General features: G+C 36.0%; 2 protein-coding genes and 3 long non-coding RNA genes across 11 annotated transcripts in view; 2 read left to right on the plus strand and 3 right to left on the minus strand.

Moving 5' to 3' along the window:
• Window positions 1–1195: 1195 nt before the first annotated feature.
• Window positions 1196–25239, minus strand: part of LOC147560639 (uncharacterized) — a 58895-nt gene continuing 34851 nt past the window's right edge. For 4 of the 5 annotated variants that reach the window (XR_015235407.1, XR_015235404.1, XR_015235403.1 and 1 more), the window contains 2 exons: window positions 3398–3463; window positions 1196–1400 (listed from right to left, as the gene is read on the minus strand). This is a non-coding gene — a long non-coding RNA (uncharacterized LOC147560639). Of the gene's footprint in view, window positions 1401–3397; window positions 3464–4328; window positions 4783–25239 lie in introns of those variants that run through there. The other variant, XR_015235405.1, reaches the window with a different exon arrangement.
• LOC147560640 (uncharacterized) lies at window positions 13741–15497 on the minus strand. The gene is made up of 2 exons (XR_015233841.1): window positions 15367–15497; window positions 13741–14017 (listed from the first exon to the last, which is right to left on the minus strand). It is a non-coding gene; the product is annotated as an uncharacterized LOC147560640 (long non-coding RNA).
• LOC147560641 (uncharacterized) lies at window positions 16960–18373 on the plus strand. Its single transcript, XM_086662772.1, has 3 exons — window positions 16960–17173; window positions 17521–17918; window positions 18000–18373. The coding sequence occupies exons 2-3, from the start codon at window positions 17523–17525 to the stop codon at window positions 18126–18128; spliced, it is 525 nt and encodes a 174-aa protein (XP_086518898.1). The 5' UTR covers window positions 16960–17173; window positions 17521–17522; the 3' UTR covers window positions 18129–18373.
• Window positions 18848–19986, minus strand: LOC147560642 (uncharacterized). The gene is made up of 2 exons (XR_015234844.1): window positions 19618–19986; window positions 18848–19261 (listed from the first exon to the last, which is right to left on the minus strand). It is a non-coding gene; the product is annotated as an uncharacterized LOC147560642 (long non-coding RNA).
• On the plus strand, window positions 20003–24481 carry LOC147560643 (NAD-dependent protein deacetylase SRT1-like). 3 transcript variants are annotated; one of them, XM_086662770.1, is made up of 12 exons: window positions 20068–20165; window positions 20475–20504; window positions 20633–20725; window positions 21343–21443; window positions 21550–21658; window positions 21886–21965; window positions 22105–22183; window positions 22361–22420; window positions 22773–22875; window positions 23317–23383; window positions 23612–23714; window positions 23850–24481. In XM_086662770.1, exons 2-12 carry the CDS (start codon window positions 20490–20492, stop codon window positions 23892–23894), a joined length of 855 nt encoding a protein of 284 aa, XP_086518896.1. In that variant the 5' UTR covers window positions 20068–20165; window positions 20475–20489; the 3' UTR covers window positions 23895–24481. The 3 variants fall into 3 exon arrangements, with proteins under 3 accessions (XP_086518895.1, XP_086518897.1, XP_086518896.1); XM_086662769.1 differs by having other exon boundaries at window positions 20003–20504; XM_086662771.1 differs by lacking the exon at window positions 23317–23383 and having other exon boundaries at window positions 20003–20504.

Below are 25239 nucleotides of genomic sequence, written 5' to 3' on the forward strand. Positions count from 1 at the left end.
ATAGGATATAAATGATTAGGAGGAATATAAATATTTAAAGAAAGAAAGAAAGAAAAAAAAAAAAAAACAAATTGCCGGGCTCAACCCCGGCTTTTCCGGGCCGTGCCTAGCCCGTCGGGCCCAAAATAGAGGCCCAACCCGGGCCCGGGACAGAACCCGAGTTGACCTGGCCTGTTTTCCATACGGGCCAGGCCGCCCGGGGCCTGTACGGAACGGGTCGGTCCCGGGCCCAACCCGTGCCGGCCCGGCCTTTTGAGCACCTCTAGTCGAATGTGTCATCTTCTTCAAAAATTGACTTCTTTCGGTCTTTACGATCTTATCTCATCCTAAGATTGGAAACAAATAAAAATCTAATGATGTACTCGTGTATTCCAAAATCTAGGGCCAGATAGCCCATGAAAATGGATTTGACCGACCCGTAGAAGAAAAAAAACCGTTTTCTTCCTAGAGAGAGAAAGAGTTTCGAGATCCAGCTTTTCCGGGGAAGGAAAGATCTCCCTCTTTTATGCTTCCTTCATAATTTTTCTTCCTCTTTTTTATCCTAAATCGTTTGATTCGTTCGGGCTATGGTGGTGATTGAGTGGGATCAAACTCTTAACTTTGTTTAATTGGATTCAAGATGGTGATTTACCCAGTTTCTTCTTTAAGCACGGCTTGGAAGAAGATTCAATGGATCATACTCTCATTTTGAATCTGCTTTAAGTTTCAACGGTTTCATCCCCTGTTGCTTCAATTTCTTCAATCAATTCTTATTCTTCGTCGGAGTCGATGTCAAATCCCATCACATCGTCTTCATTCATGTTTTGATCCCAGTTCTAATAATTCCATTTTATGGTGAAAAAGGTGTTTGTTTGATGTCTTTTTATCATTGAATTTGCTCTACTAGACGAAGCAAGTTTCTATCTATCTCCATCAAATCAATGAAGACAGTGGTTTATCGATCGGCTTTAGAAGGAAATTGAAATGGAATCTTAATGTGACGCTCCGTGTCCCAAAATAGACACGACCACGCCCCGACAACTCACAGACGGGACAAAAATCTGACAGAGTCTCCTCTGTAAATCGAACCGGTCGCACCTGTAAACCTGTCATGCAAACCATACATTCGCATATACAAGAATAAACTATAAAGCGGAAGCTAAACAAACTCAACTCAGTTTCGGGTCAAAACCCGAACCACAAACATACAAACGCCTCATAAAACACCGATACAACTTATAAACAACTCTAAGTTTTACGTATATACATATTAGAGTTTGGTTTCTGTCATAAATACATAACTTGGAAATAACGAAAAACCATATAAAACGACAAAACTCCACTAGCCTCGTCAGACAAGATCACCGGCTGGAATACACACTCCGCCTCGAGGCTACAACCAAGAACCTGCACACTAACAACTGGTAGGGGGTCAGAATACTCACCGACACGAGCAGGGGCGGAACCAGGATTTCAAGTTAGCCGGGGCCAACTCTTTACTTAAAGTAATTCAAATTTTCTAACAAAATTTTTTCTATAAATTATCGAGTGCAAAACGACCCATCTCATTTGCCGTATATCTAGTTATTAAGCACAAGTATATCATTTTTCCGGTTTGGTACTTACCAAAATATAAGAATATGTAAATTATGATCCAGCAAGAGTTAATTTTTTTATGAAATTGCAAGAGTTAATTTGAGAAACTAAAAATAGAGAAAAAATAATTGAACCAAATAAAAACTATGCATACGGCATATCAATAAAGAAGACAGAAATAAAATTCTCATTGATCATTGTAAATCTTTGAACCTAATTTAAGTATTCAAGAACTTAGAGTCAAAGTTTGAAATTTACAATGAAGATAAACTCAATACTCAAATGAAACTAAACTATTCAGGAAGAGAGAGAAATTAAAATAAACCCTAACCCTAATTTGATTTCTTAATTTTAAAACTTATATTTGTCTGATTTCAACCCAACTCTTTCAATCAATACATAGATAGATTCACAAACTTATTTCAAGTTTTACAATAAACCCTAGAGAGAGAAAGTTGAAAAGTAAAACTTAAAATCTTCAAATTGAAAATTTTGATAAAATATGTTAGAGATTGAAGAGTATAAGTTGATTAAGTAGATCAAACCTTCAAATTTTGGAGATCAAACCTTTAAGAAATAAGAATCAAAGACAAGAAAACAATCTCCCACGGACTCATGGTGAAGAACTCACGCCCAACTTTCCCCCTCTAAAACTCGACCAAATTAAAGAAAAAAAAAAAGATCAGAACCTTTGAAATACCAAATTACCCCTGCATTAGTCGAAAAATTACAAAATCCAGCCTGGGCCATCGCCCAGGCTGGTCTTCATTACGGTCCGCCCCTGGACACGAGTTATTCTGGTAGAAGACCAATCCAAAACCCATCACGTTTTCAAAAGTTCATTCAATAAGTTGTAAACATCATGACAAAACGAGTTATCAAACCAGTTACTGTATATACTATATACAAAACCATTTTCCTTAATCTAGCAAGCAATGACAGTGATTAGCTGCCCACTCATGGTGCGCTCCCAATAAGAGGAGAGTACCTCAGGAGAACCTAGAGTGCGTTAGATAGTACCAGCCCATTTAGGCACTAGCTAATGCACTACGTCTCCTCGAGAAAGAGACTTACCCCTAGCCGGTAAGTCCCTCTCCCGCTAAGGGACTCTGCAATCATTGAAGAGTTTACCTCATGATACATATATACCTTAAGTATCTAAATACGTTTTTGATCACCGAGTTCGAATAAGAGAGTCGTACCCCAATTACCATGGAAGGACCTGAACCTCATTCTCTTCGGTACCCTGTCATGCATCTAATGCGATCTTTTAAAATCAGTTTCATTCATTTATAAAAACCAATATTCATATTCGATTCATTATCTTATCAAACACGGAAGTGGAACAACCAAGAGTCATATCGCCACAAAGCAGAGGGATCCCAATCAATGTCACCTCCCAGGCGAGCGGTCAGGGTGTACGGCCCTGAGCCTCGAGCTGGAGGCACGAGCACCAATGGCCAGCAAGTGAAGCACTCTACTCCCACAGGTCTCATGACTAGTGTCGCCCACCTCACCGGTCTCACACAGATCACAACCGTGTCCACATGTCATCCTACCCTCAATGGCTATGTGCCCGTAGGTTGACATAATCCGCAGTCGGGTACATACAAGAAAATCCCAGTAGTTCACAATCATCGTAAAATCAGTTCGAAAACATTTCTCATATCGCATCAAAACATTTCAAGTATATTTCAGTTCATCTCATAAATCGAGTTTCATGCTACCTAAACTCTAGTTATAATGGCGCATATACAACTATATAATCTAGCATATTGATTATCTATAAAACCATGCTGGATAAAGGATTTAGAACCCCTACCTCAGTCCTTGCATCACCAAAGACCTCCCGCCTACCAGACGACCTATTCCTCCTCATTCGCATGCTCTGGGATAAGGAAGATTAAAAAAAAACGAATAGAAACGTTAGGTTCTTATACTAAGAACCTTCGTATAATAAAGACAATAACGTAAAGAAAACTTAAAACATAAAAGTAAATTCGCGAACTTCGGGAGACTTCATGTTAACCCGAAATTCAACCGATCTTCTAACTTTACAACCATGTCCAATTAAGGTCGATCCAACACTCTATGAAACTTACTTATATCCTTAACATTTAGTTATTAAATTTCCACGCCAAAAAACCAAGTGAGTCATCTTCGAAACTTGCCAAATACGAACAACAACAAAGCAGAATTTTCCTAACTGCGCATTGTTCGTTAAAATAGCCATAACTCTCTCGTCCGAGATCGAAACGACTTGTACTATACCTTTCTGGAATCGTCACAAGACGAGCTACAATATTGATGAAGACTCAAACATCTGTTGGAACCTCTATGACTATCTAATACAGTAAAAACAGTAGGCAGTTCTCAGATTTGCTGAATAGCGCGTTGTTTAGTAAAACAGTCGTAACTCTCTCTTTTGACATCGAATCGAGTTGTACCATACTATTATGGAAAGCTAAGATCCTAAGCTACGACTCTCATGTTTCGGGAAAACACATCCGAGTACTGTACAAGGCCAGATTATCTGACAACAGTAGACTGAATTTCAGTCTCCCGAATCGTTGTTCGATCGATAAATTATATTAACTAATCTCTCTATAGTTGCTTATATACCAAAATTACTTAATTCCCATCAACATAAACCCTAGGATTTCATGAACTACAAAAATCCCCAAATTTCACAATCATAAACCCTAGAATTTAGAACAAGTTAATTAAATCATGAAAATTGTTGAATTTCTTACCTTGATTTAGATGTTTGGCTTCTCCTATAATGAAACCCATTCCAATTCATCTAAATTCGAAAGCAAAGACTCCATTAAACCACTTACAAAATTCGTTCTAGAGAGAGAAACCAAAATCTCTTACCACAAATTAACAAACCCTAGGTTGAATCATTCATTCATGCTCGAATTAGACCAAAAACAAGATCTCCCCTTGAAACCACTCGAAACTCTCTCTCCAATCGATCTTTTGTTGAAATAAACCCTAACCCTTGTTCTGTCGAGCAAACCAGAGATAGAAAATCTGATTTTCTTTCTTCTTATCCATTCTCACGAAATTCTTGTTTAGTCCTTAGTTTTGGCAGGATTGCAAAATACCCCCTATTTTGCACTCTTTGCTGATTTAGCCCCTCCTTTGATTTGACCCAAATGTCAAACGGTCCCTCAACTAACCTTAAAAACACGGAATGTTACACTTAAGGAGTAACTTTTCCGGCTATAAGTCTCCGGCACTTATTCCGGCTAAATCTGGGTTCAGAGGCGGGTTTCCGACATTAGCGGCGGAGGCTCTTTTAGTTTTAGTTCAATAAGTTATTTTAGATTATTTTTAGTTATTTTGTCGACCTTCAAGGTCTTTTCATTCACGACCTTCAGGGTCTTTTCATCCACGATCTTTATGAACTTTTTATTTTTCGACCTCTATGGTCATTTTATGGAGTCAGTGTCTAGTCCAATTTCTTTCCCTTCATGAGGCACTTTGCATCTAAGGTATGTAACTCTCATGAAGTTTTCAGAGGAGAGAAATAAGAATTATCTTCCATGTAACCTTGTGATTTAATCACTTATGAATGTAATGGTTCGCATGGTTTCAAAAAAGAAAAGAAAATGGATTTGACCATGTCACATGGGTGTTGTCATTGTACCCATGCCTTAATTTTTTTTTTGAATAAGTGGGTACAGTATTTTTTGTTGCATAAAAATCATAATTCGGGTAATGAAATTGAGTGTTGTTATTTTAGACACCAAATAAAATTTTGTTCTTTCACCCTATTTTTTTTTAATTAGTTATTCTTCTTTGCACCAATTAAGATTATTTTTTGCGGTTACTACTTCAAGTTATTGAGCTAAGGCGTAGAAAAATGGATAATTTTGTTTTGGTTTTTAATTTGTAATTAACTGACCAGTTTAGTCTTTGTAAGTACGTTTCTACGTGGTAGTTTTGGACCTTAAAGTCTAATTATGTTTTGTATTTTCTATTTTTTTTTGGGTATTATTGTAATTTTGATGTTTTGAAATATATTCACCTCAGTCATTTTCTCACATCCGCATCACCATACCCTCCACCTAACTTCTTTCTCTTTTTGATGGTTACTAGCAAGAGTCAAGAGCCAAGAGGTGCACGAACGTCAACCTACTGATGAAAATATATCTCTCTATCTCTACATATATATAGAACCTATGTTGTGGTAAGAGAAAAACAATTGATAAATTTGATTTGAAACAAGTGTTGTTTCCCTGGTTCTCTTTTCAGAGAATAGTTCTTAATCTTTCTGTTTTTTTTAACAAAACAGAGTACACCCACTTCTGTTTTTCTTTCTATCTCTTAAATCAGAGAAAGAGTTATCTTCTAACAATTAAGATAACAAGAGTGATTATAAAAAAAGAAAAGAAAAAACAAATGTAAAATATCCGAGTCGAGGATACCTCTGTCCTTAAGACAATTTACACCCTGTATATCAGTACCAACAGTGATGGTGTATGTCTCCCAGGATAAAACGGATTACCTATCAAAGTAAAGATGGTACCTCTTAGTTATGATAGTCTGACGAACTTGGTAAGTAATATGAACTTCTGAACAACGATCCTTAAACTCTAATGCTTGAAAAATGAATGCTCAGAAATGCAAAAAACTAATGATTTGTTTGCTGAATTCTCATGGTATTTATAGGGGTATTGACACCACTTCGTATGGGTGCCTATAGATGAATGGATGCTTCACCGTCAGATCATATCTATGATCGTAAAATCCAAGGCTCCAATCGCTCCTCGCGACGATGCGTACGTGGGAAGTGCAAAGTGCGTGCGGGCGCCTCTAAAGCGCCCAATGCGCCCTAAACGCCCATTCGCCCACGCCGCGCGTGCGCGATGCGTGGTTTGCGTGGTGCAAACCACGCCAACCATCCCATCATCCCAACCAATCTATTATTAGTAACATAACGAAAAGTCTATATAAGGAAGTAGAACTTTCCTTATTTTTCCAATACGGTACTAATAATAAAACTACACGTTGTAGTTATCCCTATATTTTTCCGAAGTAAATCAATGATAGCTCATTCATATGAAATCGGATTTTGACAAACTTTATGTCTAAATTCAAGAGCTCGACGAGACGAATCCAATGGTCCATCCTGATCTTGATTTGGACAACGTTTGGTTGCCCAAATTGACAAAAGACAGATCCGGTTTCTACAACAAGTTCCAGTGAACAAATGTCTATCTCTGTGGCTAGATTTATGCTCCTTTCCCTGTTATTGATAATTCCACTAAACTCAAGTAAAACTAATCTCATACTCATTTGATATCTCAATCTATTGTTCATATATATCTCATAGTTTAAGAATTTTGAATCAACAATATTTCGATCTCGTTTATCTTACAATTTTTGTTCGTTGTTTGATGAAATTAGATGGGCAAAACGAGGTTCAATGGTGTATTGCTGATGAACAATTTTCAGATGAAGTTTCAAGAGATGCCATCAATTGGGTTTGGGGACAAGGTGGTGCTGATTGCAGGAAAATACAAAGAGGTCAACCTTGTTTTCTACCTAATACTTATAAAGATCATGCTTCCTATGCTTTCAATAACTACTATCACAAGTTCAAGAACAGAGGAGCTAGTTGTTTCTTCAATGGTGCTGCAATGCTCGACGAGCGTGACCCTAGTAAGAACTCAACTACATTCTTCATATAGTATATCTTACTTTCCGACTTTTCTGTTTTGTTTTTCTAGTTAAAGGAAGACTAATATGAACTCAAATTGTAGTTTTCAGCAAGATAGATTGCTAATAAGTTGTAAGCTAGGTTGTGCTTTTTTCCTCGTTGTCTAGATTCGACTCCTCTGCATCTTAATTGTCTAACTCAAAATCAGCCATTCAGACATCACGGGTCAGACTAACACATACATTTCAAAATCTGACTCAAGTTAACTTAGAACTCGAGTTAGATTTTAGATCTGACTTTGACAACGGAAGAGCTAGTTATGAAAATCTATATTGGAATAATCCGATACTAATTGTGGAAGAGACGGGGGGGGGGGGGGGGGGGGGGGGAAGGGGGGTCAATTTATATGTGTGAGGGAGAGCTTCGCCTCTTAAGCCAGCTTTTGGGGCGAAGGAGCCCCGAGACCACCCAACACCAGTATCAAACCCCAGGAAACAACAACTCTCAGCGCAATAGTTTATTGAATTAATTGATGTATTTTTGTCGCAAAAGATCGTAGAGAACCTGACCCTTGTTTCTTCTTAATCTTTGGTTGCAGGTCATGGCTCCTGCAAGTTTGATCCTCTTCACTAATTCAAAGAGACGGGGATTTCGAATAATCATTAATGTGAAATCCTTTATTGCTTAGATTAGTTCTAGGTTTTGTCCTGTCTTTTCTTCCACAGGTCTAGCCTGTTTTCTTCTTAGTTTTCCAAAAATGCTCAAAGCAATCAAAATGTTTGGGTTTTTCTTTATTTGGGCATGGTTCAGGAATCAAAGTAATAAACCATTAAGTAGTTTAACTTGATGCCTATGAAGATCAAGATAAGATTCTAACAAGATTGGATGACTACTAGCAAGGGGAAAGAAAAAAGAAAAAAATTTAGAGAGAGGGAGGAGAGAGAATTTTTTTTTATATGTTTGAAGGTCGCCGGCCAGAAAATTTGGCCGGCCGGCGACCCCAGCCGGAGAAGATGATGATGTGGCATTGTAGGTGACTTGGCAGAGAGAGGAAATGAGGTGGAGGAGTGAGAGTAACGGACAGTTAAAGATAACGAAAAAAGGGGACCATATGGGTATTTTTGATAATTTAGGGGGTCAGGCGGGAAGCTGGTCACAAAGTTTGGGGCCATTAGGGAAATAACCCTTATTTTTTTATGCAACAAATATGTAAAATAATTGTTGTCACTATTACATTAGATGCTTTTTTTATATTATATGATGTTGAATTTATATAATTGGACTACTTGATTTTATTAGTTCTAACTCTAGAGAATTAAATTTTTCAAATGTTTGGATCTCTTACAAGATTTTATTAACTATACCGGTTACAGTAGCCTCTGCCGAGAGAAGCTTTTCTAAGCTAAAGTTGATCAAGTCGTACCTTCGCTCCACCATGTCACAGGAGAGATTGAACGGGTTAGTTATGTTATCAATTGAACAAGATATGACAAAAGAATTAGACTATGAACGCATAATTTGTAATTTTGCATCTCAAAAGGCGAGAAGAATGTTTTCAAAACATATTTAGTTCGTTTCTATATGTAAATTGGATGCACTTTTTATAAAGTTTATAATTCATTTGTGTTTTTTTACTTATACTTTTAGTACTAATTTAAATTGACGGTAAATTTTTTTTTTCATACTTACTGCACAAGGGCCCCAAATTTTAGTTCGCTTTGGGCTCCCAAACTACTTGGGCCGCCCCTGCTACAAACTCAAGATTATTACTCAATTGTTTACATACATTACAGAAGTGTGTTTTTTCATCGTTACATTTCATCCTGTTAATCTTATAACATTCGAACTGTGTTTTTTTGCCTTGAAGAGTAAGCATCTAGGTGCTTTTACACGAGCGGGAATATCAACTTCATGTGGTATACCTGATTTTCGACGTCCCAAGGTGTTTTTCTTGCCTTGAAGAGTAAGCATCTAGCTGTTTTTCTTGCATTGAAGAGTAAGCATCTAGGTGCTTGTAAAAGAATTGTGGTACAGAAAATCGATTTTAGACTCACATCAGTAGATTTGATACTCCCAAGTTGCTGTATTTCCATTTCATGTTAGAAGAAACAAGCTTGACCCATTTTTGCTTCCTAAAACGGCTAAGTTGTTAGTGTCTTATAGATGTTTAGTTTCAATATTTTCCGTTGAATCTCAACGTGATGGCAAAGGTGTCCCTGAAGCATCATTACCTTTCTTTTGGGCTATGCCAAGTTTGACCCTTATGGTTTTGGTTGAACTTGAAAAGGCTGGTGTGCTCAAGTATGTTATCAGCCAGGTATTCTTGCATTTTCTTTCTCGTCTGATCGGTATTGTTTCTAGTATGTGTCAGGAATTCTTGCATTCCATGGAAGCTGGATGAGAAAACAATATGTGTATAACCTACATCTAAGATCAGGAATTTTTAAGGATAAACTGACGCAGCATGAAGAACAAGCTTAGCAGCGTAAGCTTGAAGATAAAGAAACTTACCAACGTAAGTTGTAGGATTGATAAAATTCGGGAGTCCACCAGAGAATATAGAGGAAAATTATATTATAATTGACAAAATGATAGAATGCTCATTACGACTTACTAGGACTGCTTATATAGCGTCAAAGACAACTAGGGACTACTAGAGAACAATAAATAACCTAGGGAACAACGTTACCAGATACTCTCTTCCCACTAGCGTACCGCGTATCGGCGTACCCGATTCACCGTGCCCTTTTTGGGTGGTTTCGCGATCCAGTACTCCAAAATTAGCGTACCGGAATTTTTAGTCTTAATGAATTCAAAGTCTTCGCAAAATCTATAATTTCTACTAGTTCAATAGTTAACTACAATAATTTGATGAATTAACCAATTAGATTTTAAGGTTTATGGAGACAAAATATCTGAAGTTAGGTGTAAATAGCGAACCGAAGAAGTATACACCTAGCGTATCCGATATCACATGGTAGCATAAATTCAGACTTTTGTATTCTGATAACTAAAATAAAATCTTTCCAACTTCTATTGTTGTCCTACATCATAAACTTTCTGAATTGCAGGGGTTCCTTCAGGGAACTTTGCCCTCTTGTGGACTTGAGTAATTAATTGGAATTTTACTACCCCTTCTAACTTAACTATGAAAGTGAAACAGAATAACTAACAAGTATCTCATATTTTAAATGTCGTACTTTCAATTGATCAAGGTACTTGGAAGATTTTGAGGTGGAAACCATTGGTACGCAGGCGTCACGACGTTGTTCTGATTACAAGTGTAGATCAAATGATTCAAAACTAAAGGACGCCGTTCTTGATTAGGAGGTTGGTAATTCTTGTTTAGCTTGTTTATTTTCGATTCCTATTATCTATCCAGAGATGACACTACCTGTCCCGAATGACCCTAATCTCATCTTCAACTAATATCTCCTTTTGGTTGCCCCACTAACAAATTATATTTTTATAAAGAGCCAATTAATGAATATAACTGATATCTTTTGTCTCTTATCAAAAGTTTTGTCTTCTGAAACTCGAAATATTGCATTTTGGAACCTCAAAAGAACGTCAGAGAAGATCAGTTACTGCAATTTTGGAACCAATTTCGTTTTATTGTCTTCTGAAACTCGAAGTATTGCATTTTGTGACTCAAGAGTTCAAGAAACTCGAATAGACAATCTCATTGCATTCTTTGTTATTTAAGATTATCCGATTTTTGGGGGATCAATGAAGGAAGAGGAGAAGGATAGGAACTTAGTTTCAAAAGAATTTAAAGCTACTCCAATGATCAGTGCTGCAACAAAATCTAAGAGAAAAATAACTACACTTCAAACTATAAAAAGAACACCTTAGCAAAAAAAAGCTATAAAAAGAATATTAATAATAAAAAGTTCTATACTTCAACCTAGAGAGTTAGTTGCTGCAAAAGTTAGCAAGGACTCTCTCCATTACCATCTACCTGCAATGATTTGGAAGTGTTGATTTAGAAGTTCTAAAATAATTTAGAAATATAGAAACATCTTACCGAAGCATTTCTTCACACACTTTCTGCGCGAAATTCCACAAAACTTCAAGCATTTCTTCAAATACCTCCCTGCAATTACAACCCACACAAAAAACTAATAAAAAAAAATCATAAACGGGATTCCATTAAACATGATTCAAAGAAGATAAATAAACTAAAAAGGAATAGAAAGGAAAAGTGGGATTTCTGAATTTTACAAAAAAAAAAAAAATTGCTACTTACTTTGGGTTATGATCTCAAAGAAAATTGAATTTCAGAACTTCAAGCCTTTCTACAGTATGAAGGTTAAAACTAAAGATGCATTCCTGAGAGAAAATTGACCAAAGATTCATTCTTGAGAGAAAATAAACCCCAAAACACAATATGGCATTGGATCGAATCTTCTTGCTAGCAAAATATTCAAACATGAGCAAGGACCAGTTGTTATGGCGACATTTTGCTTCCACCCAAAAGAGATCGATAATGAGATAAAATTATCGAATTATAAGATAGAAAAATCATATAAGAACACAAAGACAAAAGAGGGGGAGATTATATACCTCAAACTCGAAGAAACAACGCAAAAACTTTAATGATAGGTCAATCCTTCAAATCTATAAGATCAACTTGATAGTATGCCGTTTAAGACTTTCATATTTTGCTTCCACCCTAAATTGGTCAATTTTGCTTTGTAGTAAAAGTGACAAGTTCATGGTAAGACATAGATAATGAGATAGAGGTGATAAGATAATAATAAAATAATATAGTAAAATAAGATGATATTATAATATTAGTATAATATAGTAATATGATAATAATATCATTATCATTATTACTATAATAAAGTACTTTAATAATTAATATTTTATATATTATTTAATCGAATTAGATAATAATAATTATTTTTATTATCTTTCTTACTGAAATGTCCACAAGTTTCTTCCATATTTTAGAGACATTTTCTCCCCAAAAGCTCTCGAAATTTACATTAAAATGTGTCTAAATGTCCACAAAACCAATTTGTCTTAAAATGTCCATAATTTCGTGTCAAAAACGAATAATACAGACATCTCACGACATTTGAAATGTCCCAAACGAATAACACAGATATTTGGAGACATTTGAAATGTCCTCAACCAATAACACAGACATTTGGGGACATTTTAAATGTCCCGATCCACTACCCTCCTAAGTAATATATAGGCCAGCGCTTTGGGGAAAGCTAAATGGTTTCCGTGGTGTGAAGACTTGGTAAAAAATTGGTCAATTTTGTTTGACAATTTTATTTAGGGGGAAAGCAAAATAGCTTCTCCAGCTCAGCTCTCTCTCTCTCCACCTCACTTCTCTCTCTCCACCTCACCTCTCTCTCTTCTCCGATTAGGTCGCCGCCCGCAAAATTTTTCGGCGGGCGGCCATGAAAAACAAAATTCACTCTCAAATCTCTAGAAACTCCAGCGAAGGGGTTTCCCTTCGCTGGAGTTCCGGTTTGTTCTTCAACAGACCGGAACTGGTCTATTCTTCAACAGACCGGAACTCCGGCGAAGGGAAGCCCCTTCGCCGGAGTTTCTAGAGCGAGGGAGAGAGTGAATTTTTTTTTTCATGGTCGTCGCCCGGAAAATTTTCCGGCCGACAACCTAATTGGAGAAGAGGTAGAGGTGAGGTGGAGAGAGAGAGGTGAGGTGGAGAGAGAGGTGAGGTGGAGAGAGAGAGGTGAGGTGGAGAGAGAGTGAGGTGAGGTGGAGTGTTTTCTTTTTCCCCGAAAAATTTCTAAAATTTTACCTATTCCCTTTAAAATTTGGGAGAATTACTGAAACCCCCCAACTCTGATAATGCCTTTACTGAAACCCCCCACTTTAATTAGTAATTACTAAAACCCCCCAACTCCGTTTGATTTAACTTTGATATTTTCAATATTACTTTCTTACCCTCTTACGTTTTACCCCCACTTCTGATAATGCGTTTACTGAAACCCCCCACTTTATTAGTAATTACTGAAACCCCCACTATTTGAAATGAATGGACAAGATCAAAATGGAAGACAAAGATAACACAAAATTATAGTCGTTTTTTGACCGTTTTACACCTTTTTGAGCCTTAATTTTTCTATTTATACCCATGAGTAATAAAAGAGGAATAAAAGGTAATCGAAAATATTTGTCTAGAGTTTCTTACATCTTGAGCGAGATCTTCATCTATAATAGCACTGTTGGGTAGAGTTGGTAGTCGTTTTTTTTTTTTTTTTTTGGAAAAAGTTGGTAGTCGTTGGATCGATTGGAAATATCTATTCCTCCGTTAAACAACATCAAAATTTACTCCCACTACCAAACGCCCTAATATACCAGGATGCCAGTATGAGACTCCCTTCATTTCAATACCTAGCTTCCCTTACCAATTCTTTAGTAAAACAAACTGGCCTTTATTCCTGTTTAAATAAAACAAAATTCCAACCCAAAAACCACTCAGACGAAATCGTGAACAGGCAACGGCATTTTAGAGCATAGACATGATATCATCCTTGTATTAAAGAATTATCTAAGAGAAAACACACCAGGTTTGTCAAGATGATAATTAGATAAGAAAATGAAGTTTGGAGAACAAAATACTTGATATGTTTTTAGTATATCCGATTACATCAACAAAAGCTTCACTTATTGCAAACCGACTCAATCATGGGACTGGATCTCCTCCTTCACACTTGAGTCTGATTGATGCAGGCAAAACTGCTGAAACAAATCACCTTCAGCTTCCCAAGATAACATATATGGCTGCTCAGTCGAAAAAAGAGAGTTAGGTCATTAACAAACGAATATGTGTTTGTGAAGAAAACATATGCATTTGAGATATTGAACATAGAAAGTAAATGCACAAATGACATTAAAAAATGCAAGAAGTATTGACATATTTCCATGTGGTATATCATCGTAACTTGAAGCAGACAGGGGAAAACATTGAGTTTTTACCAACTTTCAAAAGGATAGTAACTCCACTTCAAAAAAAAAACCAACATCATATAACATTTAATTAGTTCTGAAGCATTTCATGACTTCTTCCTGTCTTTGAGAAGGCAAACTTAACCGATGTACTCAAAAGCATAGCACGCTTGAGACACTAAAAATTTTGGTCTCTTACAAGCCGGGCACTACATGATAATTGGGTTGCTATTTATTTGACACAGGACTTGTTAGTAGCCATGAAGCATTTTCTAAGATCAGAGTTTAAGAGGTACTACATGATATTCTTTTTCATTTGCACAGTATATTCTTGCAACTACTAGTGAAACAAGAGATTATGACCATGATTCGAGAATTGAACAGTATAAAACACATTGGCTATGGTAAGAACAAAATGTGCACAGTATATTTCGATTCCTTCATCAACTCAAGTCGTTAACTATGGTATGAACAAAATGTGCACAGTATAAAACACATTACCAAACTGAGCTAATTTATGTATTAGTTCACAATTTGATTGGAAATTACACAATATTTCAATTCATCAAATATTCCAAACCTATCTTTTCTCTCCCTATTTATTACTACTGAAACTCAAAGTTGAGCAAATCACCAAAAGATAATCATCCCAACCTAAGGCTAACATCTACTACAACTCATTCTCAACCAAACATCACCAAAATGGATGATTATCTTTTGGTGATGTTAGCCTTAGGTTGGGATGATTTCTAGGGACTTATCCTGGCATGACACTCACACCTTCTCAAATCTTCCAAACCTATCTTTTCTATCCCTATTTATTACTACTCCTAGATCAAACCAAGAAACAAAAATTGAATCATTTTAAAGAGTTTGTTATTAGAAAACTGTGAGCAAAGAAAGAAGAAGAAATAATAACTCAAAAGTTACAAGTAAATTGCATTTGAAGAAAAATTGGTGCATAAACAACTATAATACAAAAGTTACAGCAAAAAAAGACTATTAATGGAGCTTCTCACATAGTAGCAATCTGACCTAATCACTAGTGATTATTTCGAACCAGCAAAACCCTAACCCTAATTCGAGTTACCAACTTTACTATGGAGTACAAGAGAGAAAGAGAGAAAACCTAAAAACAGAAACCCTAGTTCGTTCGAAAGGAGAGAGAGTGAATGAAGTCATACCTTTTAGTCGAAAACGCGAGCTGCTCGGCTTCGTGCTTGATTCCTGGTGGTTGATTTCAACAAAGGAGCATTATCATCGAGTTGGTTTCATTGAGGGTTTCAGTGAACTCATCTGGTTTCATGAAGGGAGAATTACTGAAACCCCCCAATTCTGATAATGTCTTTACTGAAACCCCCACTTTAATTAGTAATTACTGAAACCCCCCAACTCCGTTTGATTTAACTTTTATATTTTAAATATTACTTTCTTGCCCTCTTACGTTTTACCCCCACTTCTGATAATTCGTTTACTGAAACCCCCCACTTTTATTAGTAATTACTGAAACCCCCCAACTATTTGAAATGAATGGAGAAGCTAAAAATGGATGGCCAAGATGACACAAAATTATGGCCATTTTTTTTTTACCGTTTTACACCTTTTTAGCCTTATTTTTTCTATTTAAACCCATGAAACCACCCTACAAACTTCACCCCTACCATCTCGAGCTCATAATGTATGTCGTCACGAAGCTTTTAGCTAAACCAAATCACTAGTAGTTGTAAACTTCAGACAAATAGCAAATTTCAGACATATCCAACGACATGAAGTGAAAACATTAAGAAAATTAACAGTATCACATTATTTGGTTAAGACTACTTTCTCTCGGTTAGTAATATGATGTTCCTAATCACTTAAGTATCACTAAAGTATCACTAATCGGATGTAGTTGTAATTGTAGTCCTAAGACAGACAAAGAAAAATGGGTGAATTATGAAACTTAAAACAACCATAAACATAGAAAAATAAAACAAAGAAGAAAAGAAAAAGATGAATACCTGTTGATGTTGGTGGGATAATGAACAAAGAAAGAGAGAATGGTTTTTGAAGTAAAGGAGAATTACTGAAACCCTCCAACTCTGATAATGCCTTTACTGAAACCCCCCACTTTAATTAGTAATTACTGAAACCCCCCAACTCCGGTTTTAGTAAAAATGGTCTTTTGGACATTTCACTCTCTCTAACGACACAATACCGTTAAATCAAACAGAGTTGGGGGGTTTCAGTAATTACTAATTAAAGTGGGGGGTTTCAGTAAAGGCATTATCAGAGTTGGGGGGTTTCAGTAATTCTCCCATTTGGGCTGGAATGGAGAAGATAATTAAGGTGATATAAACGCCCTTCCTTTTAGTCGAAGGCGCCCCATTTTGTGGTCTCATTAGTAGGTCTGGATTTAGTAAAGGGAGCTTTAAGTCATTTCACTCTTACTAACAGTTCAATTCCGTTAAATCAAACGGAGTTGAGGGTTTCAGTAATTACTAATTAAAGTGGGGGTTTCAGTAAACGCATTATCAGAGTTGGGGGATTTCAGTAATTCTCCCTTAAAATTTCACACCCCTAAAACTATTTAGCCAATGAGAAATGATACAAAGGGCGAAAGTGTGAACCTACCGTAGGCCTACGGCTTATGTGTCCCGCCACTTCACGTGAGAAATCCCAGCTGTCTCTTCTTCCTATTCAGATTTTCAAAATTTAAGTTTCACCCCACAAAATACAATAGTTGAAATAGCAGTCCCTCCCTTTTTATTTGATCTGGACCGTCGAAATAGATCGACGATCCAGATTAAATATCGGTTTCTTGGGATAGAATCGACTCTCTCTCTCTAGAGCGGACATTCAAAACCAAGAGTCTTTCTTAATCGGTTTTCCTTCATATTGTTTGGTCGATTGAAGACGGTATTGCATCTAGGGTTTGTGGCGACAATACTAAATCGAATCTACAACTACTTGAAAGCTCCAATCGAGTCAAAATTCGGCAGAAACCTTGAGGTATGAACTTAGAGTTTAATTTTCCTATTGATGTGCTTGATGATGATTCATAGAGTCCTAGGATTTAAGGTTTTTATATATTAGGGTTTTTATCTCTTAGGAATACAATATTGATTTTAATTTTTAGTAACCATTTTTTTTTTAGATTCAGTAGTTTTTTACTTGTAGGGTTTTTATCTCTATGTTATGCTTTTAGTACACTATTTAGTCAATATTGAACTTAAATCATTGAATAGTTGCAGTATTTATTTCAATTTAAATTCAAATTCTTGTGGTTCATTTTAATAGGATTTGAGCTAATTCTTGTTTATGACAAGTTTTCATGTTATATGTTTGGTTTTATATAGAAATGACTTCAGATGCATCAGAATGTTCAGAAGGTTCAGAGTTCGATGTTTATGAGTGTGAGGATGAAAAACACAATGTTCAATTAGACTTAGAAGTAGAAGTAGAAGCACCTAGGACCGGGATGGAGTTTAATACGGTTGAGGAGTTGTACCGGTCCTTCAACGAACTAGCTATTGTGGCTTCTGCAAATGAAAGAAGTACCGACTACTTGAAAGCTCATCTCCTGAAGTTTAAGCGAAAGACGAATTTCCAAGATAATGTGAGCAGTGGTTCTGGTTATACCGTTGATTGTGCGGAAAATGCACGACGTGATATTCTTGATCCAGTCTCATGTAAGGCGAAGGGGAGTCCTCGAGAAAATAGATTTAAAAGGAAAAACAACAAGTCGAAGAAACGAGTAAGTAAACCTAAAATTATATATATCTCTTACTTTCTTATTTGTTGATACGCAAACTGATTTCGTAATTTTGTCATTTAGTGCACCATTGCTAAAACACCTGCATCTAATCCTGTTTGTGGTTCGGTTCCTGAACCGAATTGTGCTATTACGACTACACAAGAGAGTAGACTCGGTGGTATTGCAGATTGGGGTGAAAAGGAGATTTAAGAGGTGCAGATTTTTGTGTTAATGTGGATGACAAGACTAATTGGTGAATTTATTTTGAAGGAAGATGAAGATGTGCCTATGTTTCTTAATTTAGATGTTTATATTTGTTGAATTTATGTTTGAGATGATCTAAAGGTTTGGTTGAGATGTTTAGTTCATATGAAACATTAACTAAAGAAAATGTTTGTAAGTTTTATAGTGAATTACATGGGTATTTGGCTGAAGCTGGAGTTTATGGTGTTAAAGTTGATGTTCATTGTATTTTAGTGTCTGACTTGATTATTCCTGCTAGATTTCTTGTTTGACATTAATCTCATGGAGAACTGATTTGCTCCTGTGCACAAGGTATGTTGCATTGATGCCTGACATTGAACTGATGGAGTAACCATAAGACTCCATGAAAATAATAAGTTCAATTGTTAAAATTGTACATCAAAACTGTAATTTCATATAAACAAAATCAAAATTTTCAAAGTTTTATTGTCACTGGCACTACAGAGCACCTGTTCAAGACTAATGGGCATGGACACCTTCACAGTATAATTTTCATACATAACAAACCCTAGATTACAAGAAGAAACCTAATCAACACTTAGTTCAATGATCAAACTTCAACTTCCATGGTTTTGATGTTCCTGTACACTACTAACACCAGAAGTTATAAAGGCAAATAATTTTATAACAACACCAAATTAAAGAAGATGTGAACAAAGCTTAAGTTTAAATGCTGAAAACAATATAAATTTCATTCATTAGTTCGAAAGATTACACGAACAAGTTCATACTAGATCACTAATCTTGACCAAGAATGCTAAACATACACTGATACAACAATAACTAAAATGTAAACCACAAAAAGTTTATTTGCTTCTTTCTATCTTATCCATCTTCTAATTAGGCGGCGTAGATGTACCAAGTTCGTCATTCATCATTCGCGAAGATGTTGGAATTGATGAAGAAGATGCAGCCGAGCCTTGAGTCAGCTCAAAATGAAATGAGATAGAACATCAATCCTCATCAACGAACACTTGTAATACATGAATCCGGTAATGTCTTTCGATCTACACATTTTCATAATCATGTTCCCACCACCACAGAAACGTGGAATCTCTCGAAATGTAATTTGAGACATACTGAAAATAAGAACAATAAGACTATAAATCAATCAATTTCTTATTTGCAATTAAGAACAAACATCAACAACTACTGTTGTAATACAAATGAAAAGTCAGGAAGGGAAGAATAAGATGTGAAATTTCACAATTTGGAGATGGAAACATGGAGATGTTGAGTAATCACTGTAGTTGGGATTTCGCCTCCTCATACCTCAGACAAATTAAAAACAATATTGTACTCTTCATAGATAAACACAATAATAGATCAAAAAATCTACTTTACTAAAAATTTAAATCGATATTGTACTGCTAATAGATAAAAACCCTAAACCCATCATCTACATGGGTGGGAAAATGAAACCCTAAATTCATACCTCAAGATTTTGGTGGATTTTGACTCGATTCGAGCTTGAAAGTTGTAGATATGAACGAAGATCGTCACCACAAACACTAGATGCAGTACTGTCTTCAATCAACCAAAAAAGAAATGAGCAAAATTGATTGAGAAATGAATCTCGGTTTTGAATGTATGTTCCTTAAAGAGAGAGAGAGATAGAAAGAGTCGAATTTTTCCCAAAAACTTAAGGTTTTTCTTCCTGTAAAACCCGATATTAAAAATCAAGGGACTGCTATTTCAACTATTGTATTTCGTGGGGTTAAACTTAAATTTTGAAAATCTGAATAGGAAGAAGGGACAGCTGGGATTCTCACGTGAAGTGGGGCGACACATAAGCCGTAGGCCCACGGTAGGTTCAGACTTTCGCCCTCTCTCGGGGAAATTTCATGTTTAGGGTTCATGAATAAATCATCTTGCTCATTTCTATTGGAGTTTGCTTTTTCTAGTGGTTAGAAACATGGGTTCAAGTGATTAACTTAGCATATTAGGGTTCATCTTTTTTAGTTAAGATCTTAGCATGGAAGAGTAAGAAAAATATGTTGATAATGAAGGATTAGTTTTGATAGGTTGACTGATTAGTTAATGGTAGTGCTAGAATTGAAATTCTGAAGTAAAACTGGATTAGGTCGACTTATTAGTTAGGGTTCATCATGATAGCAGAGAAACTTGGCCAAGACAAACTACATAGGCCTTGTGTTAATTATTACCATTACCACTAGTTCGCTGATTATAGCCTTTCTTTTCTTCTCGGATCTTCTTAGTTCTTGCTAAAGTAGGTGTATCCAAGTTGGATTTTTCTTGTTTGCTGATTTTGAACTTTTTTTTATTGCACAGATTGAAGAGCTAGCTATGATGATAAAATATGTAATTCTCTTACAAACTCAAGATCAATACTTAATTGTTTACCCACGTTAGGGAAGGGTGTATTTCCATCGTTACTTTCATCCCGTTACTCTTACCACATTCAAACTGTGTTTTTTCTTGCCTTGCAGAGTAAGCATCTAGTTGCTTTTACAGGAGAGGGAATATCTTCTTGTGGTAGTATACCTGATTTTCGAGGGCCCAAGGGAGTTTGGACACTCCAGGTGAACCACCATTTTCTGTCAATTACTTGAAATATTCCTTACGACCCAAGTTTAGAAGTTATTTCCATGAGCTTCCCTTAGGTTTTTCTTCTGTATTTTAGTTGAAATTGCTAGGTGATTTAGGGAATTATATGTGGTAAACCCACAGAGAGGTCTCTGATGGGTCACTTGTAAGAGAATTGTGGTACGGAATATCGATCTTAAACTCATAATAGTCAATTTGATACTCCTAAGTTATTGTATATTCATTTCATGTTAGAAGAAACAAGCTCGACCCAGTTATGCTTCCAAAAACAGCTAAGTTAGTAGTGTTTTATAGATGGGCAGCTTCATTATTTTCCATTGAATTGCAGCGTGATGACAAAGGTGTGCCTGAAGCATCATTACCTTTTGATCGGGCTATGCCAAGTTTGACCCATATGGCTTTGGTTGAACTTGAAAAGGCTGGTGTGCTCAGTATTTTATTAGCCAGGTATTGTTGCATTTCGTGGAATTGGAGGTGGTTCTCGAAGTATTTTGCTAATCACACATCTCTGCACAAAAAATTGAGCAGGCGTTTAATTTAAACACTGTTTTTAAGTATATGATTTTGTATTGCTAACACTTACTCTTATCAGAATGTGGATAGTCTACATCTAAGATCAGGAATACCTAGGGATAAACTTTCTGAATTGCACGGGAATTCCTTCAGGGAACTTTGTCCTTCTTGTGGACTTGAGTAAGATATTGGAATTTTACTACCCGCTCCAACTTAACTGTGAAAGTGAAATAGAACTACTAAGAAGTATGTCATATTTTGAATGTTGTACTTTCATTTGATCAAGGTACGTGCGGGATTTTGAGGTGGAAACCATTGGTATGCAGCAGACATCACGACGTTGTTCTGATGAAAAGTGTGGATCAAAACTAAGGGACACAGTTCTTGATTGGGAGGTTGGTAGTTCTTGTTTAGCTTGTTTCTTTCCGATTCTTATCATGTATCTTGAGATGAATTACCTGTCCCAATGACCCTAATCTCATCTTCGACTAATATCTCCTCTAGGTTACCTCACTAACTAATGATCATTATAAAGAGCCGATTTATGAATATAATTGGAAGCTTTGTTTCTCTCCGAAGGTTTTTAATTAAAAATTTCTATCCCGTTGCTTGATTTTGCAAGGACGCATTGCCTCCGAAGGAGATGTCTCCAGCAGATAAGCACTGTAGAATGGTTGATCTCATATTATGTGTAGGAACCAGGTCATCCCAGGGTTATACTTAGTTCCTGGACTGTATGATAAGATTATATGAGATCCTCGCTTCTGGCTAAAATACGTTCGGGATTCCCGATTTCATGTTGGACTTGCGCACGATGATTTCTGGATTCTCGTGGGTGCAGTTTGCAGATAACTCCTGCATGTAACTTGCCTTATAGATCTATCCGGAACGGGGGAAAGGTTGTAATCGTGAATCTTCAGGTAATTCCTGGTTTCTCCATATAATATACATGTTCCTTTCTGAGCATTAATAGGTTTCTCAATATCATATACATGTTCCTTTCTGAGCATTAATAGGTAATTCTCATTCGACCTATAACTATATGTCTATCATTACGTTTCTGATAATTTGTAAAACCTTTCATGTTAATTACACAGCCAACTCCGAAAGACAAGAAAGCAAGTTTGGTAATACATGGACTTGTTGATAAGGATAAGGTAAGTCCGTAATGTTTGATATGGTAAATGTATAGAGATATATAAAATCTACATAGAAGAACTTTTTTTATATGGTATTAGAGCATAAAAAGAAGCATAATATTATATAAGATCCACTCTGAGCATTATTACACAGATCACATTTTTCGGTTTTTGTGTCTACTTTCTCGGTCACACCAATTCATAATTTTGTAGAGCTTTATCTCCTATATATTTTTAACGTGGTGTGAAGTGTAGTCTTCCCCGTTTTTTGGATTTTTAACCAACTCACTCTGTGTCTGCCGCTTTATCTTAGGGATTGGAAATTTGTTTCTTTCGATCAGACTAATTAGTCAATGATTTGGAAAAGCAGGTTATATCAGGAGTAATGCACTTGCTTAAGATGCTTATTCCTCCATCTGTTCGGTTTGATCTTCTGCAGATTTTTCTTAACCAAGTTGTTTCCAAACATAAGGGTATGTTTCGAATAGCTATTTACTTCAATTGTTCTTTTTTAAAATCTATAAGTTGGATTGATATATTCACATATACATGGAAGTGCATGTACTTGACACGCATTCATACCCAGGATAATGATCTGTCCGTCTGAGCTTTATGCTTGTTTTTCACATGTCATTTTCTTGCTTGGTAGATAAAAAAATATGTGAAATGGACTCTTAAAATAGCTAGCGTTCATGGACCTAGAGCTCCGTTACCATCCTAAGATCAGTAGGGGTAAGATATTCTTAGATTATTTTTCGGCTGGGTCCTCTTGGTTAATAGTTTAGTCTGCTACTGCGCACCGGCAAAATTATGTGAATGACTTGTTTGGTAGTTAACAGTCTCTATTGCTCACTGGCGCATCATTGCATTTTTCGATATGAGCTCTAGCTAATCCGTCTACATTTGCAATTTAGGTTTCCTTCCCGGAAAGGCCAGAACTGAAGACTGCCATTTAAATAAGCCACCATATGCACTAAAGAGGTACCCACAAATAATGGTTCCTAGGACTTCTTAGGGTACTTAAGACGAGTTCCCGTGAGTTTTTGACTATGGACTGTGCTCTTAATCATCCAGCTCGGACATTATATATGAATGTTAATGAATTGGTTGTGCAAAGATAATCTCTGATCAGATTAGGTTATGCTCTAGTAGGATGAAAACTGTTCAGTTTGTGATTAATCTCTTCTTTTAACCGATATTTCATGCCAGAGAGATGTCGAGAACAAGGCCAATCAAAATGTCGACAAAGCTTTATTTTGGAGATGGTTGTAGGTGCCGTTCCACTACTATTGACTTCCTTGTCAACTTTGAGGTAAGAAGTTAGATCATCTTTAAGTTTTCTCCTTCTCATATTTTCTTTACACTCGTGTGTATAATTTTCCAATTAAGGTGTATTGTAATTCTATTTCTCCTTTCCCGAGTACTCATTTGTATGTGCACGTCTCAGCTGAGAGCTTTGAACATGACAAAGACAAGGTCTTCCAGAAACTAAGACTGTGCACTCGAAGATGCTAGCTGCGGGCAATACGAAATCATTGAGAAAAAGACCTTTCCGTCACCAGCAAGCGAGATTTCAACTTACGCCATTGTCACTAACGTTGTTTGGCACAACAGACCATTAATCAAACTGAAAACAAATGGATTCGCTCACCAAACTAATCACAACGTCGTGAAAAGGCTCAACGAGGGAACTAACGAGTCAGAGGTATCTCCAGAAAGAGTCAAGTGATTTTAACTCGCTAAGCATATTAGTTACATTGGTTCATTTAGGTAGTTCTAGTGATTATAAGAAGCAACGTTCCGGGTTATATAAATATTAGGTAGTATAGTGGTTACATATAACCTAACCGTCGGAGTATATATGAAGAAGACCAAGTGAATTTTGTTCTCGACACTTGGTCTCTCAGCAACTATGGATGTAAATGGGGAAGGGAAGGTGGAGACTAGGGTTGCCTTTTAACTCACTTTTGTAAATAAGAAACAGCTTTGGATATCTTTTTGGTTGAAAGATCAATCAATTGTAGAGTGGGCAAAATATCAAGTATTTCATGTCATGGTGTATATTTCAACGGCTAAAAACTGTTTGTTTGCTTTTATTTCAAAAACAGCAAGATAGAGACTTCGATGTTACCACCTTAGCGATACTTGTTTAGGTCTTTTTGGTAGTATTGTCGTGTCATACAAACGTATACGTTTTTCATAGATATGAATTCATTTGACTCTGCCTTGTAATGATTGAATTACGAAAGAGACCTAAGGTAAATTATTAGGTCCGACACCTTTTTTTTTTATGAAATTATTAGGTCAGACACCTATTTTGCAGTATAAAGGTTTCATGTTCTATCCCATAAAGGGACAAATTAGGAATTATTTGATTTGGGCGTAAATAAAATAGAGGGAGATTAGATGGGTTTTAGGCTCTTTAAGATAGCCTTTAGAGGTAGATAAATATGACCTATAAAAAGGGTAATAGAAGTATTTGTTGTTTGGTAAGACATAATAAAAAAAAAAAAATTTAATTAGCCCATAAAAAGAGCTTTTAATTAGCCCATAAAAAGAGCGCTTAATAATAGCAGTATTTGTTGTTTGGTAAGACATAATAAAAAAAACCTTTTTTATCTCCAAATGTTGTAGCGAGGCGTTTGGGTAAAATAAATTAAATGTGTCGTTATTTAATTATAAATTTTATGTTCATATGAAACATTAAATTTATCCATAAGATAGATTCATAAAAATTAAGAATATGTTATTAATTTTATATATTATTAAATTAGTTGTTATATAAGTACGCAAATAAATTTAAACAAACTGAATTTTCTTTTTTGAATAAATTTCAA

Source organism: Eschscholzia californica, unplaced genomic scaffold, assembly GCF_041429995.1.
Source record: "Eschscholzia californica isolate CP2 unplaced genomic scaffold, dmEscCali1.0.p SCAF_2, whole genome shotgun sequence".
Classification (NCBI taxonomy): domain Eukaryota; kingdom Viridiplantae; phylum Streptophyta; class Magnoliopsida; order Ranunculales; family Papaveraceae; genus Eschscholzia; species Eschscholzia californica.